Source organism: Watersipora subatra, chromosome 1 (genome assembly GCF_963576615.1).
Source record: "Watersipora subatra chromosome 1, tzWatSuba1.1, whole genome shotgun sequence".
NCBI lineage: Eukaryota > Metazoa > Bryozoa > Gymnolaemata > Cheilostomatida > Watersiporidae > Watersipora > Watersipora subatra.
The window spans coordinates 69,317,354-69,336,191 of NC_088708.1; the positions used below are offsets into that span (position 1 = coordinate 69,317,354).

General features: G+C 36.1%; 1 protein-coding gene across 2 annotated transcripts in view; it reads right to left on the reverse strand.

Annotated features, from left to right (window-relative positions):
• Positions 1-12: 12 nt before the first annotated feature.
• Positions 13-18,838, reverse strand: part of LOC137385563 (mitochondrial uncoupling protein 4-like) — a 32,347-nt gene continuing 13,521 nt past the window's right edge. For both annotated transcript variants that reach the window (XM_068072047.1, XM_068072048.1), the window contains exons 6-11: positions 9,899-9,989; positions 8,844-8,966; positions 7,789-7,901; positions 5,411-5,495; positions 3,544-3,739; positions 13-488 (exon numbers count right to left, since the gene is read on the reverse strand). In XM_068072047.1, the coding sequence (XP_067928148.1) occupies positions 417-488; positions 3,544-3,739; positions 5,411-5,495; positions 7,789-7,901; positions 8,844-8,966; positions 9,899-9,989 (680 nt within the window). In that variant the 3' untranslated portion in view covers positions 13-416. The remainder of the gene's footprint in view (positions 489-3,543; positions 3,740-5,410; positions 5,496-7,788; positions 7,902-8,843; positions 8,967-9,898; positions 9,990-18,838) is intronic.

Here is an 18,838-nt window from a genome sequence, read left to right on the forward strand (position 1 = left end):
ATATTTTTATATATTTATTATGCTACGACCATGATTTTATTTCACATTTCAATTCAATGAAATTTTTAACACAAAAATATGAAGCGTCATTCTGGTTATATCTGAAATGTATCTACGCTTTGGTTGATATGACAACAAAACAAACTATTCTATAATCTGCAGTGTCGGTTAATTTGGTATGGAATTTTCATAGCTGCCATTGGTTGAAGGAGGTACCAATACTGACGGTATTTGATTACATACATCACTAAAAGTCCATTTAGGTAATCATAAAACAACACATTGAAATAAAAAAACAATCAAAATGCACACTTTAAAAGATCAGGTAACTTTCTTTTACAATAAGGTATATACAAATAAATTGTCTTTGGCTATATGGAATTATCTAACTTTGTATTAGGAAAGTATAAAATAGTTTAAAATCCTTGCACGCCAGAAGCTTTTCTAATTTCTTCATATGACATCCAGAAGAGGAGCGACCAGGGACCCTGCAATACAGTGCATTGCATGTTAACTCGTGTTTAAATAGTGTAGGTTATAGTGAAATTTAAAACTTCCAGTTGTTGAAGATGAGTGAAGTACTGTATAAAACGCGTCACAATTGTCATACGGTTGTCATTATAGATAATCCGTTAATCCGAATAAGTACTTTTTGATGTGTTTTGCTACAAATGTCAGTCAAAAGCAGAAATTCAGTTCACTTTCAAAATGGGTCTTTGATTTTAGCAGAAAATGTAGCTGTGCTTGAATTTCTGTGGTTAAAGGGCAAGGGTGCGGTGAGTTTAGACAGCAGGTTAGTGAAGGTCTATTATGGTACTTCAAATGTAAGATACCGTAAAACCTTTATTTGAACACCATGGCACTATTTTTCAACCCTTCCCTTAGAGAGGCCCTTTAATAGAGATGATGTTGAGGTTGTATTTGTCAAACACCTCGTCAGAACGATGAAAAGATGAATTCAACCCTTTCATGGGTGAAACGAATGTCGCCTATATTTTGTACTCTTCGGGTGGTGCGACATTAACCCTTTTGAACAAATGAAATTGGCTAACTTATATATGTAAGTTAGCCAATTTGCATTTAATATGTTTGCTAAAGTTTGCAGCCAAAACTGGACTTTTATGGGCAATAGAAGAGGAGTTAGGTGTGTCGATCCATTGTAAGCTGAGTTCAGATTACTGCAATCATGCTAATAAATAATATGCTATAAATCTGTAAATTTCATAAGTTTTTGAATAACAATAATTTACCAAATACTACAAATATATATTCAAGAACAAGTGACAAACAAACCATAATTATAATACATACAGCAACAAAAACTAACATTTTAAAACAAATATTAACAATTTTAAAATGAAAATATTATTATTGTTTGCTCGGCCAGTTGCGTTCTGATTGTTGCTTTTGTTTGAAACCATTTCATGTTTTTCTGACTGTTCAATACCTTTCACAATGTCTTCTGACCTCAACCCATCTTCTGCATGGCTGAGATAGTTGATATTGGCATCCAAAAATTTTGCTAACGGAGTAAAACTTACGCGATGTCATTTTGAATAGAAACTTCTAACACAAAGAGAAACGGGCATGTAATCAAAATAGCCTCAAAATTTCAGCCTCTAAAGACGTAGTAGCACATTTTCCATCATAAACGTGAAAATTTTTTCACATACATCGAAGTATCAAGACCACATTAAAAAGGAACTACTATTAGCCTGATATAGTTACTAATTATTTCTATGGTGTTGTAATCAAAGTTTTTACCGAAAAAACCTAGAGTTGGAAAATGGACCTCGATACGAACAGAAACATCGAACGAATTAGTCATTATTGATGTAATCGAGTCATTATTAGTATGATTTTTGTGGACACTACTCTACTTATCATTTGCTATTATGGGTTAATAAAGATTTAAGAATGTCAAATAGTATCGGTATAATAGAAGTGGCGTTCAAATAGAGGTGGCGTTCAATTAGAAAGTGGGCCTCTATTTTTAACCCTTCTCCTATAGTGACGCTCAAATAAAGGTGCCGTTCAAATAAAGATGATGTTCAAATACAGGTTTTATGGTAGATTGTAGATTAACCTGTGATGTTGGCAGTCAAACAAATTGACCTCAATGAAATGCCTCAACCAGCTGATTTTGTGGTTAAAACCAAAGAAGCATGCCTATTGATGACCTGTACAGCTATCTGGTGATAATTGTGGCAGCGCCTGCTAGTTAGTTGATGCCTTAGGCCACAGGAAAGTTTGTGGAAGTAGTTTCGGACCACACTCATTGACACAAATATCAAGGGTGACTGATTCACAGACATCCTTGGTGTTGAACTACGTTGATAACATTCTTGAAAAGGTTGATCAGAGGTCGAGCTAAGAGCCACTACCATGAGCCTGAAAGTGAGATAGATGTCTGCCATGATATCCGCAACATCACTATGGAAAAAGACAAAAAGTGAATCATATAAGACCAAGTTTAAAGTCCCCATGTTTTGGTAACAGGAAAGCAGACATTAGTTTAAAGTTTATGTCGAAGGGCAGTATCACCAATTCACTAACGAAATTGACTGAAAAATTCTCAAAATCCATTTGAAAATATGTCAAGTACAAACTTGCTGTGCTATGCTCAGACAATGATTTTTCGGACACATGAACAAGGCCATCTGAGGTTAACCACATCTTAAGCGATAAGGAGTCGAAGGTGGCTGATTATGCATGACTGAAAGGGGAGGTTTTACACGAAGGGAGGGAAGTCATATCCATATGAAAATGTGATTGAAAATTGAAGGCTGAATACAAAAAGATCAGGCCTGACTGATCACATCGCTTTGTTACACTTGGACTGGACATGTTTGTAATGATAATATAAGAATAAACAATTGTTGTCTAACTCTACATCTGATCATTTTAGCAATAAGTGTGTTCATATGCTCCAGCTAATTGTCATGTCATCACCTCAGCCACATAGTAAACTCTGGCTAATGTATGTAATAAACAATTTCTTCCTTAGCCACACGTGTGAACAAAACGGAATGTTAAAAACATTCAAAATTAAAAAAGCATTTGCTACATTATATAGAGAAACAACACAAGTAATAAGGAAAAACCTGGATTGCATTCCGTTGGTATGTGTTTGAAAGGTCACTACGGAACAAACAAATGAAATTAATATTCCGTCGGTTGGCTTTTTATCCCAATAGGAATATTGCTGCTTTTTTGCTAATTAAAATAAAATTAGTGAATGTGGATGAAGAAACAATTGACACGAAACAGCTGAACCCATCGAGGAACACGTATCATCGCAATGAACTCTACAAGTTCAAGTGTGTGCTCTGAGCACAGATCACCCTTTTGTTACCTCCAGATACCTACTCGGGCGGGCGTTGAATTAAGGAGGATTCATTATTGTCTATTCACCAGTGTGACTACAAGCATCATATGATCATGATAGGCTGTTTTTATCATCCAATTTGACACCACCAAGATTGATCGCGGTTGCTCTGCTTGCGCAAGAGTAAAATGCAATGCAGACAGAAAGAAACTAACCATGCGAATGTAGGATGGGAGAAAGCCTTTGTAAAGAGCAAAAAATCCTTCATTTTTAACAGTCTTCACCAGACAGGCAACGGAACTCCGGTAGACGAGTGGTCTGCCATTTTCATCGTGCGGCTGGTTCATTACCCTGGCCTTTATGAGGTCAGCTGGGGCACTGAGTATAGCTGCCACTACTCCGGCGCAGCAACTGAAATCCAGTGCATAGACATGTAGGAGCGAGGCAAAGATGTCAATACCTATATAGGTAATAGGTGTAATTATAATACAATAGTTTCTTAAGATATGAGCGTCCCGACTTGCAAGCAATTTGAGATACAAGGAAAATTCCTAGGACATTTTTACCTAGGATACGAGTCCAATTTGAGATACGAGCATACGAGCCGGTTCTTGATGTGGCTGCTAGGTGACTGAGTATGCAAAAATGCTTACAAGAACAGCATCATTCAGTCTTTTTTGAAGGATCAGTTTTAAAAAGGCCGACTAAAGGTAAAAGCAAGTCAAAAAGCGAGACAAAAAGGGCCAAACCAGAAGAAAAAATTTAGTAATAAAATGAAAATGGAGTTTAGCGTAACAAAGTGAAAATTCAATTTTTGTGTGCATTAGTAGTGTGTGCATAGTAAGCTAAGTTCATTTAAGTTAAATTTAAACTTTACGTTATGTTACACAGAGTCACAAAAGCGTAGCGTACCCATACTTGCCAAGTAGTTGAGAAAAAAAGCGGGAGATTGACGGTAAATGTAGTAGTTGAATCTGAAGCCTAGATTTCTTTGTGAAGTTTTTTTTCCTTATTGGCACATACATAGAAGGCCCTTCTACGATTTTATTCAATGTTCAGGTACTCTACTATCAATGTGAGGTCATGGTCGTTTGCCAATGCTATATCAAAGTGCCATGTACAATCTTTGTTTATTGATGAAAAACTGTAGAGCAAATCGTTAGACATCAATGTTGCTAAATCTAAATAGCCCAGGTTTTATGGCAAAAATACGGTTTAATAGGGGCTTGTTTCATTGTTGCTAACTTTGTATGATGAAGGCTCACAACTAGTAAACAAAGGGGAAGCGACAAGTAAAAAAATTAAACCACTACTTTTGTTAAAAAAGCTAGAGGAAAACGGGAGATTTTGTACAAAAAGGGAGACTGACTTAAAAAAAACTGGAGGGTCCCGGCCAAACCGGGAGACTTGGCAAGTATGAGCGTACCGAACGTGTTGCTGTCAAGCCTCTCTCACACCCCAGTTAGCCGCTACTGTTTGTATCGAAGAAAAGAACTCCATACAGTGTTGTACACAATAATGTCACATTTTATCGCAGATCATAACCACTAGATATGTATTTGTTACTTTGTGGGCATAGGTGGTGAATTGGAACAATTAAAAAACATTTCTTTACGTTGTAATATCCTGTTTTAAGTGTTTTTAGAAGGTGGGGACAGATTAATTTGTAGTTAGTTATTTTATATAGGAAAAATTATTCTGCTATACGAATTGACATACGAGCTATGTCCCAAACCGCTTCAAGCTCATATTCCAAGGTATTACTGTATAATAAATAATTCGTGCAGCCCTAACCATCCACAAACTCGAAACTTTAACTATACATTCCAAAGGAGTACAGGCACGTCGACTTCACATTTCTCATAAACATGCAGCATGCTAACATAACAGATGAGTTGAGGATATTCAGATTCCAAAAGAAGCTCCCTGTATGAGACCCACAACTTGAGACTAAAATATCTCTGCTCGTGTTTTTTAAAACTGCTTTGTAAAATACAAGCGTGTAGCAACACTTGTTGTGACTGTGTGGGGAGCACATGCTTCAGGCATTCTGATCTTAGACATAAAATCTATAGGGGTTACCTTGAGAGGAAATGACAGATCCAATTATCTTCTAATGAAGTATTCTTCAGCAGTTTCTTTTTGACAGTGTCATATGCTGTCAGGTCTGTCAAGAAATTCAAGTTTTTTGTAAACTAGATATGCAAAACTCATATAAGGGATTAACTTTATAGTTGGTGTGAGTCGGGAGTCAAAAAACTTGCCAAAGCTGTAGAACTTTGCCAACAACAGAACTACTCATTCGGTTTTCAATTGATCTGGGATCTCAAACAAAAGAAGTTTGAACAAAGTATTTGAGACTTAGTGGCTTGGGATGTCAAACAAAGATTCGGAACTAAATCACACCCAAGATAGGCTGAAAAAACCAATTAATAACCTTTTTCGTTATTATTATTCAACACCGTTGCATGCAGACATGAACATTGAGGTTTATGGAATACTAAGTAATATTTAAAACTTTGCATTGCGTATTATTTTATGTTTATTTTTTATTAGTATAAAACGCGCATGGTATTTCTAATTTTTTAACAAAAATTGGAGAAATGAGGCTGAGGTAGGCTGCTACAACTACAGCATTACATTCCTCAGCCTTTTCTTCTTTATTGATAGGATACTTATGAAAGAAGCCAGTGCAGTTTTAAATTATCTGATTTCTTTATATAGTTTCTGGCCAAAAATAATATAAAAATACATTCAAAAAGACGTTTTCTAGTTGTGTGACCAAATAAAATTATTTGTATTAATTGTAATAGAAAAAACAGTTTCAAATTTGAACATTTCGCTTTTCGAAAGCAATTTTGAATGAATCCTGTTTAAAAACTGAGGTAAGACTACATAATGTAAGTCTTCAAAAGTATGTTAGAGTAAAAGGGTTGACTGGTAGCAGCCGATGGTGTACCGCTCTATGGTATACCGCTCTACGGTATACCGCTCTACGGTGTACCGCTCTACGATGTACCGCTCTACGGCGTACCGCTCTACGGCGTACCGCTCTACGGCGTACCGCTCTACCATGTACCGCTCTACGGTGTACCGCTCTACGGCGTACCGCTCTACGGTGTACCACTCTACGGTGTACCGCTCTACGGCGTACCGCTCTACGATGTACCACTCTACGGCGTACCGCTCTACGGCGTACCGCTCTACGATGTACCGATCTACGGTGTACCGCTCTACGGTATACCGCTCTACCATGTACCGCTCTACAGTGTACCGCTCTACGGTGTACCGCTCTACAGTGTACCACTCTACGGTGTACCGCTCTATGGTTTCATGCTACATATATGTTTACATAATATTTGAAACTTAATCAGTTTTAGAGCACCTGAAAAGAGACTTTCATTGACAAAAGAAATGCAGATATATAGTAGACAGATATATATTAATAGGCGTACAACCTATTAAACATTTTGTAACAAACTACAAGCAATGTTAAATAGCTTATCTACCTTTCAGAAAAGACTGAGATTTTTTTGAAGATTGAATTTAGAGACTAATGGGTTTTAAGACACCCATCTCTATAATTCTAGATCAGACTAAACATCCCCAATTTCCATCCCTAAAATGCTAGACTATGTCACATATTTACGGGCGGGGCTTGTTGTGTGGATTGTGTCGTTTACACCGATATTGAATCGCTGTGAAAAAGCCTTCAAAAAACAAAAATGGAGTCGACCAATCTTTATTTTGAGTACAAAATCGGAATCAGCGCGTCTGATTTACCTACGATAAACAGTGAAAGCTGTTCGTGGCAGTTATTCTCCAATTGCTAATATGTGATTAACTTCATTATTATTATGCAAGCTTGTTTAAATGCAAAATACAAGTTTGTTTCACTAAGAATCAGAATATATAACTTGAGGCTCTTCAACCAATCCTAGTGTTGACGTATACTACAAGATCGATATGGCACTTTACTATTAAATGATATATATGTATACTACAAGATTAATATGTTTGGGTCAATTCTGCAAAAACAACTGGAAGATCGGCATTAGATTTTAAAGATTTATATATTGGAGCATTTTGATGTTTGCCCAACAATATGATTGACTGATTCATGACTAATAACCTTCAAAATATATTTCTGTTGTGAATTAATTTCTAAATTTCCAAATAAATTCATACCAAAAGAGTTACCAACAAATTTAAGTATCACAACTATTTACGTTTCTTATAAAATTGCAACGAACTATATTTCAATATGAACAATATGAAATGTAAAATGATAAAGTACTGAGGATGTAATTTTTATGGAATAGTTCAAAGACTGAGTTTAAAGGTTAAACATACGGATTTAAAATTATAAGAACTGAAATATGGTGAGCGACTGATAGAGCACTTGTAGCTACCCATAATTGATAAATGACCCTACAGCCATTATGAACCCTAGCACATACCTCCTAAGTTGACTAGTGCTGCACGCTGTACATTGGGTGCCCAGCCTCTCCATAGACCGAGTGCACCTCTCTGCTTTAAAATTGATTTGAAGGCATGGAAAGGACTTTTGTACCTGCCAACACAAATTAAAAACCTCGTGAAATTAAAGTTTTTAAAATCTAACCCAGCAGTTTAAAATGAGCACAATCATACAAATTAGTAAAATCATACAAGATGGTTTTATAAACTAAAAAACTTTCTAGTTGAAAATTGTTAGAAAAGAGTACCAACTTTAAACAAATATACATAAACACAAAGCCTTGGCTCCATAAAAACACAAACCTAAATGGATGACTAATTAGTCAGCAATATACACCCTCGTTAAACTAATCTAATAAGGGTGGTGAGTAGTCCGGCTTAACCATGTGCCGATATACAGGTCTATATATACAAGGAAAAATCACATTAATAAGGCTTACATATGTTGCACTATATACCGCGCACTATATATATATATACCGTGCACTATACCATACTTTAAAATATTTAGCCTGTTAAAAAAATGAAATGCTAAGCCACAAAAATTTCTAGAACAGTAATGCAGGTTAAGAAACTCCTGTAACGACCAATTATTTGTGGAAATTTTCGTTTACACTAGGTGTTAAAAACTTTTTGTTTTACTGAACAGGTTACTCTTTCGAACTTATGCTGCGGTTTTCTAACATATTTATAAATCATATAAAATTATATTTCATCATGAAAGCCGAATAACACACAAACGATATGATTGAAGAACATATTTAACTCTTGCGAGTGATTTGTATAAATGTCTTCGATAAACAAGTGATCCTTACATTTAATAGTTTTTACTTTAAATCATTATAAACTGATTATCAGTTGTTTAAGCGTAATTGAACATCGATTGCAGCTGCTATGCCCATATTTGTGCGTCTTATCCAATATCTGAACTAACGGGGCTCATTTTAACGAAGGTTGACTGAAAATGAATTCTGTATTATTATGAATCCTGGCTAGATAAAGGTGAGAAAACAGGAGACTTGGACAAATCTCACACCTAGGTGGAAGGCCATCTAGTTTTCTCTTGCCTTCCATCTGCATGTTAACTTTTACCAGATCAGCAGGGCTGGCTAGGAACTGTCCGAGGCCTCCAGCAAAGGCACCACACAGTGCGGACTGCCTGTAACAGTAAAGACCACATTTAATAGCATGCAGATAAAAATAAATAAGATAGTAAAAAATAACTTATGACATTTCTAAAGTGCATCTCTGAAGTGCATCTCTGAAGTGCATCTCTAAAGTGCATCTCTAAAGTGCATCTCTGAAGTGCATATCTGAAGTGCATCTCGAAAGTGCATCTCTAAAGTGCATCTCTAAAGTGCATATCTAACGTGCATATCTAACGTGCATCTCTAACGTGCATCTCTAAAGTGCATCTCGAAAGTGACAGAATATAGTTGGCTTAGTAACAATCATGAAGCGATATGTTTTGGAGAGCCTGAGTAGGTATCCAAGGGAGAAGCTTTGCTTGAAATCAGGATTCCAACGCTTTTTGACTGGTTTGAGAAACTGATGAGACAATTTGGTCCTTCAAAAGAATTAACAATTACCTGAGTAACAAGATGTCATCCAACATTGAGAATTACTTGCAGTTAAAATGTTAATATGACTAGATTATCTCACAAATATTGTTATCCAATACAATATCGCTCCGACCATTGAAGCGTTTGAAGCGATCTAACACCGAAACGCGGGTGCCATGTTGATTAGTTTCAAAGCCAGTCATCTACGGCATGCGAGACTTAAACAACAGAAATCACGCTGCAAAACAACTCAAAGTGTGCTACATGATGACACTTAAAGTGATAGTCGGATAACATATAATGTATTGAGGCAAACTTTAATTATGGAAATAAAGCTAAGAACGTCTAATATGATCTCAATTCTACTAAACACTTTGGTGGCAACGTTTGGATGAGAATACCTGCAAATACAGGGCAGTGCACACACAGCAGCATTGATTATTAAAACAAAAGATGAGAAATTGGCTCACTGCCACGTGTAGTTATTACAAAATGCATGAATCACTCTGTTTATGATACATTTACACACCACACTGGAAATGTGCCGCTCTGGTTATATTCACTAGAGATAACAGTGTCCCTCATTGCTTCGTAGACTACCATTCTTGCACTTGTATATACTGAAACATATAGCAGGCATTCCTACAACATCAATGTGCCTAACTAAAGGAACAATGCATTTCTATAGCAGCCAATCACGAAACTGTAAAGGTGAAAACACACTAGGCGATATTTAGTGTGATATCGCGCTAGAACTCGCTCAGCGAGCTCGAAGGCAGAGCGATAACGCTAGACATTCTCTATTACAACTATATCATGCTCGATTGTTTGGTTTTTCCCAGAATTCACATCTATGGCTAGTAATTTTTTCGTATCGATGTTCACCAACGTACAGCAACAACATTTTGCCATTTTGTTACGATTAAAACATCAACAAAATGAACACTGAATTGTTCATAGATTTAATAAGAGCACACCCAGTACTGTACAACAAAAACACACAAAAATTACAAAGAAACCCAGTTAAAAACCAACATTTGGGAGTCAACCATTGCGCAGGTTGACCATCTTAAAAATGGTAAATATTTATTATATTAAAATAAACAACTATTATAAAGTAAACTTTATATAAAAATCATAAATTTTGCTGTTAAAAATACAAGAATCGTTTTTTCGTATGTCTTCTTATACTTATAGCGAACAATCCGTGAAAGTGAGATAGGCCTAATAATAAAAGCGAAAGTTGTTTAGTCATTGCCTAGAAGGTGCCATATTGACTCAAATTTATTAACAACTCTGAAGAAACTAATGATACGGAATTTTATTGGCAGTTTGTGAGCGTATCCGCGTTATCGTTTGCTGGTAAATCGCTCGAGTGTGTTTAGGCACACGCCAGCGATATCTCCGCGCTCCTCATGACGCACACGATAAAATCGCCTAGTGTGTTTGGACCTTGAGCGGCTGAAAGTGTGTGTATAATTTGACCGCAAGTGAATGTAGTCAATAGCTTATGCCGAAGGAAGCCAATTCAACACACAGGACTTCAGTGCTATACAGGCACACAACAAACAACAAACCAGCACCAGGTTAAAAGATAGACGGAACAACCTTAACGAATGCAATATATGAAAACATTGGATTATAATATGATAAGAACGACTTAATGCCCATAAAAACAGCTACTAGCCTGCCTGAAGGTGGAATTAGTATTTTCTTTGTGATCTTTAACAGCATACCTTCATCTACATCACAGGTGTCAAACGCATGGCCCGCCACTTCCATTTTATGGGGCCCGCGAGAGCTTAACTACTCATTCGCACGAGACAGGGTTAACTCCGGTATTTATAACGTTGCTAGGCACACCAACGCGAGTTATCTTGCCTCACAAATTTATGTATTCCTTGTATTGTTATTTTTACATTACATAAGAATAATTTTGATTAGTCAAAAAAAAATCCTGGTCAATCAAACAAACGTACAAATATGCTTCAATGATCTCTTTGGCAAAAGTTATAACTAAAATACTACACCCATTTCGACATCTAGCTAAACCGAAAATCATCGCGGTCACTTGAAAATTTATCGTTCGTGATCAATTTTTTCAACTCCAGAAGTAAATATGCAGATTCAGAAAGGGTAAGACAGTGAAAGATTGCATAAATCGAATTGAAACATTATGTTTTATGTTTCAAAGTTTTTACTAACTTTTTTAATTTTGTCGATTTGAATCGTTATGCTAGAATAAAAATGCACTTTTTCGGCTGTCAGCCGTAGTCAGACTAAAGTTATCATTCAATATCGATAGGATCATATTGATTCTTAGAACCGCGTCTGAAAAGTCAAGAACAGAGTTACTGAACATATTTTTATTGTTTGAAACATGTTTATGACAGTTTATTTGAGTTATATTGGGATGTAGATTTGCTATGCTTTGAAGGATAATACTCGCGAGGAAAAATTCGAAATTATAGTTTCGTGATTTTCATGTTTATGACTAACTGCACATGGATGAATAATATTCATAATTTTGTATTGTATGTAATAAATAAGTAATTTTAGTCAAACACTGTATATTTTGCAATTTCTTTGGTGCAAGTCTAACTTTGTTTCAGCAAATAATTTTTTGATCTTTTGCTGCTTACATATTGATTTTGCGTTATTGCTGTTGCAATTATTTAGTCTTTGCAGGTTTAATGTGTGTATGCAAACAAATTCATGTTTTTAGCAGCTCACAACTTTCGATTTTACTGAAAGTATGCCCATGTTAATGGGTATTGTGTAATTTTTCGGATTTTTTTTCGAAAACAAGTGTTCTGCATGTTTTGCTGTGCAACTGTTCTGTTTGCAACTTTAAGTAATAAAATCAGAGTTATTTAATATCAAAGACTAGATTAAGTTATTTTACATTATTCGATTACATTTCGCTACAATTATAAGTTACATCTGGCCCTTTGAGGACAGCCATTACGCTGATGTGGCCCTCGGTGAAAATGAGTTTGACACCCCTGATCTACATGATCAATAAGTACACCACAGATATTTAGAGGTTCATAATATTTGATTCAGTTTAGTATTGCCTTCTCACACCAGAAACTATTGACAGCATTAACATCAACTTCTGTTGGAGAGCGATGAACCAAACACAAGAGAACAATTTTGAGAGTCATGGGGAGACCAATATGGAAGACATTACAGAGTGGTAAAACGTTTCTGTTCTGGTCATGATTGACACAGCGTAATATTTCAAAGAACTATTTTCATTACAAGGGGTTAAATTTTCCAAACGTAGAATATCACAAGGTCAGGTATTAATATTTGCTAAAATACAGATTGCATCTTTCATTACATTGGGTGTTATAGCTTATATTAGCTACATATATATTATATTAGCTATGTATATTATATTAGCTATGTATATTATATTAGCTATGTATATTATACTAGCTCATGTGAATTCCAGATGCTCGATTATAACACTGGAAATATTTTAGATGATTCACCAGGTACATAAGGATTATCCATTACCTACATTGTATATAACCTTGCAACTAGACAAACCTGGAAGTCATCGATCAACTAAAGGCAAACAACAGCTAAATGAACCTTATGCAGAGTCTTGGTCTCATTTCTACAGTAAAATTATTAAAAAAATCTTCCACATTTTAGACTTTTGTCACAAATGGTTTGCTGATGATTAGCAAAAATGCAAAGTTAAAGGTTGACTTGCAACAAAATTCACATTACAGTTATTTGGTATCAAAAGATTCGCCATGTCTTACTCTGTTGTGTAGTAGGTGCCAAATATGTGGGAATGTGATTAAAAGCTCTTAAAAGCTCAAAAACGAACAGAAAATCGCAGCGACACGAGACCGCCCTAGTTTGGATTCGTTTTCCAAAACAGCTAAAATGTGACGTATGTGTGGGAGATGGTTTATGTTTACACTTTCATGCATCCTTATTCGTCGAACTATTTTCACAAATATACTTCACGCTTGCGATAAAAACCATGTCTATTGTTCTTATGCATCTATTTAATCGGCATCGTAATGCTGCAACTTTGAACACTGATATCTCAAAACATAGCATAAAAATATGTTTAATTTTTTAAACTTAGCTTGAACGATTGCATATCATCCTCTGATAAAAATGATGAGCCTTTTGGTCCGCTATGATGGTCGAAAAATGCTGTAGAAGTTGTTCGCGCCATATGGCGGGAATTGTAAGTCACATGATCAGATAATGTTAGTTTCAGTTCAAGTTTGATCTATCGCAAATAACCGATACGCTTTCTCGAATTAAACTTGTTAATTTCAATTCGTCATAATCTCTAACGTGCCACATCGTGTTTGTGCAGCTAGCAAGCTGAGAAGCACTTTTTTTCTTAGCCAAGAGCAGAGAAAAGACCAGACCTTCACCGGGCGTGGAGCAACTGGGTGAAGCTGGATGTGACAAACTTTATTTATTCGCCTGCTTACTCTTACCCTTGTTTTCGCCATTTCAAAAACAACATGTTTTCTAACCTGTTTGCATACTCCACATGCCACCAAAGCACGTGAGTAATTTATTTTATGAACCACTTGTATTAGTAGTAGTAACTCGGGTTATTTTCTAGTATTCTCCAAATACTACTGTATTAATCTATATTTAATATTACAATATTAATGTCATTTAATTGTAATATGATATTATTAGTATTTTGTCTTTTTAATTACGTGTATTATTCTTATTATAATAACAAAACTAATTCATACTGCATATCTATCTGTAAAACGTAATATATTAATCTATAATTGATAAAATAATGTTATAAGTTTCACGATTAATTTTGCCAAATTTCTTAACCCCACTCACTTATAGATATGTTATATAAAATAGTTATTGTCATTTTCTGGTATCATCGTTAATAGCATATTAGTATTATTAGATGATTATTATTAGCATTAGATGATGAAGAGTTTGTGCCAACCACTGAAGACTGGGAAGAGTTTGAGCGCTATGTTGGCCAGCGTCAAACACTCCAATTACATGTAAGATAGAGCTGAACTTAACCAAACTTGACAAAATATAAAGAATATCCATAGAGTTATTACTCACATTTTTATGTTTACAATATCATGGATTCTGATAAGGTTTTGTAAAATCTGTGTCATGATTGCATGGCTATATATTTATTCTTTTTCTGATCAAGCAAATATGATATAATAACAGGAAATGATGTTGTACAAATCTCATTGCAAGTCAACTATTGTGTTGTGATTTCAGACCCGAATCCTCTTTCAAAGAGGAGAAAATAATAGTAAGTGTGACAGCACTCCAGCGACTATTTCACTGTCACGCCTGCGCCCTCCTCTGCTCATTCACGATGGTGCCAGAAGGCGGATGGGTAGAGTTCAAGGTTACATGTGCCTCTCCTGTCACCAATCGTACACTTGGGAAACAACTGCCAGGGTGAACAGAGCTCACGTCATCAACCCCCTGCTGGCAGCTGCATCACTCTTTTCTGGCGGATGCCTTACGCAGAACCTCCGTTTTCTGTCGCTCCTGAACATCGCGATACCAAGCCACAGCGTCTGCCTCTACCAACAAAGAGAATACTTACATGGTGTGAGTGTTAATATTTACCCATAAACTTGGAAAATGTGAGTAAAAGCTTGGCACACTAATTGAATAACGACATTTAGAAACAATTTTTTTCTTGAAATGAAAATATGTCATCCTTCAAGCGAAATATATTATAATTTGAAATTCTGATTCTTCATCATAATATAACACAAAAAGGGGGAAGAGGATTCTACATTCTTAGACTAATGATAATGATACAAATTAATCTTGTATAATGAAGTTTTACAATATTTTACAGTGTATTGCTGAGCAGTACACCCTGCATAACGAGGGACTGATGGCAGCAATCGATTGGGAGCTTGATTTGGCAGGTGACAGTAGATGTGATAGTCCGGGGCATTGCGCACTATACGGGGCCTACACTATGATGGATCAGAGCTGCGGTTTAATAGTCAGCAGCCATCTTGTCAAGGTAAAACTTTGACAGTTTTTACTTCACAGCCTGACAAAAACCGAAATTTTTTAGTAGTTATTAATACATAAACATGAAGTTGCTGATCTAGCTAAATAATTCATTCAAATAATGTGAAAGTGATTGTTGGTCGTAACTTTTTCACTTTGCAGTCAACGGAGACCACCAGCTCTAACGCCATGGAGCTGGAAGCTCATGGAGCTTCAAGCGCCATGGAGCTTCAAGCGATGCCAGTTCGATCTAATTTTCCACGGCCTGAGAGTGAGGTCCATTACAACGGATGTTGTTACAAAGGTTGTGTGCATACCGCAAGCTTGTGTTTTGGCTTATGCCGCAAATTCATCGCGGTGAGCGACGGCCTCTACCTGCCTGCTTGGTGTCTAAGATTCGGGCTCTTTTCCCACCAACGGATGATGAAGAAGAGTTTGCAGACTTTCAAACAAGATTTGCGGCATAAACCAAAACACAAGATTGCGGTATGCACACAACCTTTTCCGAGCATTTGGCGATGGCTCTCCAAATGGGAATAGATTATCTACCAAAACAATTATTGAAAAACAATAATTGCTGATCAACAAAATAATCTCGATCTTTATATAATAAAATCATAAAACTAATAAACTCTCTACTGTAGTAAGTGTACAAGCCAAATAAAACAATTCTCCTTGTGTTCCACAAGTTCAGAATATGTGTGTTCAACCGATGCATTAAATGTGTAACACAAGAATTGTAGATAATGCATGACACATTAGCATAGCTTTGGTGTTATTGGCATTAAATGAAAATCTAACTCACTATGATATCGCAGGTAATTATTTCACCCCAACTCAAGGGGTGCAGGCGCCACAAGTTCGTCCACACCAGGATGCATACACAGGCATTCGTGCTCCCCGCAGTCACGGAGACGATGCGCATACTCAGCATCATGGCAGCACAAACATTCAGGAAGAAATGGCATGTCTTGACAGCACTTGCAGACACACCACTCTGTAGCCGGTGGTATTAGCTCCTAAAGAAATGAACAGATATGTCTATGCAACCAAAGCTAATACACCAGGTCGATGTTATCCAACAGTATATCAGTGCAGCACTAGATTTAAATATTAAAATTGTTAATTTTGTCATTCGAGAAAAATCTGTAATTACTTTTTCGCAATATGAAGCGATAATTATCATAATTAAAATCATATACATGTATATAATAATATTCGTTCTATCACTCTCAAGCTAAAACTATTATTACTAGCTAGCTTGGCACATAAGAGCTGGCTAGTGGAAGTGCTTACTTCCTGGGAGGTTTGAGGATCTTCTGTTGAGGATCTTCTTCAGATAGAGCGTCAGGCTCAAAACGCCAGGGTCTTAACTCTTCAGAATTTGACATTTTTTATGATCGCAACTCGGACATGTAGTAACACGTATGTTGAATAGTCGGACGAAATGGCCAAGCTGAAACTGTAAAGTAGCGAGCATCTATATTTGATACGGGGTCTTAGGTAAAACCCGAAGTGTTTGTAATAAACTATTGCTACGATAAGTTTGATATTGAGCTTTGTATTGGCCTTTCAATGGACGCGAGAACATCACGTGACAAGACAATAACCAAAATCCGCGGATACGTCATCGAAATCAAGAGATTTCAATCTACGGCGGCTTTTTGTTTTTGAGCTTTTAAGAGCTTTTAATCACATTTCCACATATTTGGCACCTACCACACAACAGAGTAAGACATGGCGAATCTTTTGATACCAAATAACTGTAATGTGAATTTTGTTGCAAGTCAACCTTTAAACAATCTACATATATAAATCTCAGTGTTTGTTTTTGGGCACCATATGTGTAGTCATAGCGATTAAAATCAAGGAATGAAATATCCGTATTGCAGAAGATTTTATCTCAGAACTTTTCGTTCACAAGGTGACGAGCTAACCCATTACACTACACATTACATGGATTCATTGGGTAAATAGGTAGTCATTATCTCAGTTAAAATACGCATAGCAACTCTGTGTTACACGCGACATCACTAAAGCTTGCTCTCACAGTTCTTATTAGTAAGTTTAGCAATACGGATACTATCTTACTTAAACTAGCTAATGGCAACTACATTACCTGCCACTGTTTACAAGCTGTTTTTAATACCCATGCAATGCCGGACATTCAGCTAGTACTAAAATACTTAACAGACTGAAAACTCATGTTACTATATATACAACTGGTTTGTTAACATTGCATAGGGTAATACCATTTACTCAATAGTCCTCAGTGACAAGTAAAATACCCAAACATAGTTAATGCTGACTTAAGTTGCTAGACGGAGTGTTTTAAGCAAATGTACAACTACGCCTCATTTTGCTATCTAAAGTACATCAAGGATAGAGTATATGGACGACCTATCTCAGAGATCATGTATCTCAGAGAAAGCGATTGCGTCATGGAAAAATTTGTCTGTCCTAATAATAAAGCGATTATAGCCAAATATGGATTAATGATCACCTCTACATACGAATGCTTGTTTCAATATATGATGTAATTTTCAACAAACCCAAAATTTTTCAAAACACCACAATTTTGTACTTTGTAATATATAACATAAGTTAAATTAAACAGTATTTAGTGAAAGTTAAAGTAAGATAGTGTTCTCTAACTCACTCCACCACGGAACCTATTGTCCATTGCTGAGCCTACACCGCTGTTCATGGGTTTTTAATTTAAGGTAAAAATAACAACTTTGTTAACTGATTATTATTTTAGTTTTTATATATAATTTAGACTTTTATTTGCTTTACAAATGTTAATATATGTACTTGTTTTAATGTTAAATGTGATTACTCAAAACATTTGCAATTGTTTTCATAAACTGCGGAACGAATTAGACAAAATATTATGTACCACTATAAGAATAGTATCCAACATATAAGTTTTAACATGTGAAGCAAACATGGGAACAGATCCATCCAATTGTTAAAGTTTAACTACGCTCTACTGTCAGACTGAACATTATAAATCAAGAGAATCTATTGCAACAGACACAAATTGTAGAACACCATTGTGCTAGACACGATCAAGCAGCTAATTAGAAGAGGTGGAACGAGACACGAGACATCTCGAGTATCGACCTGTCTCGTCTCGGTCTCGTCTCGGTCTCGTCTCGGTCTCGTCTCGGTCTCGTCTCGACCTAACTGTTGCCGAACTCGAGACAGGAAATAGAACTAAAGCGCCTGCGCACGGCTGTTAAAACATGGCTTCTCGCAGTAACAACAACTCCATATATTGTAATGTATTGCGGGCAACTGCCTTTAAAGTTATACCCGGTCCGTTACTACGTGTTGTTATTGATTATGTTGGCCACCGAGTCTAATCATGTAGTCGGGACAACGAACCTGTTAATATATTGTAGTCTGGTTCGATGTCCTTAAAACAGATACAATAGGTCAT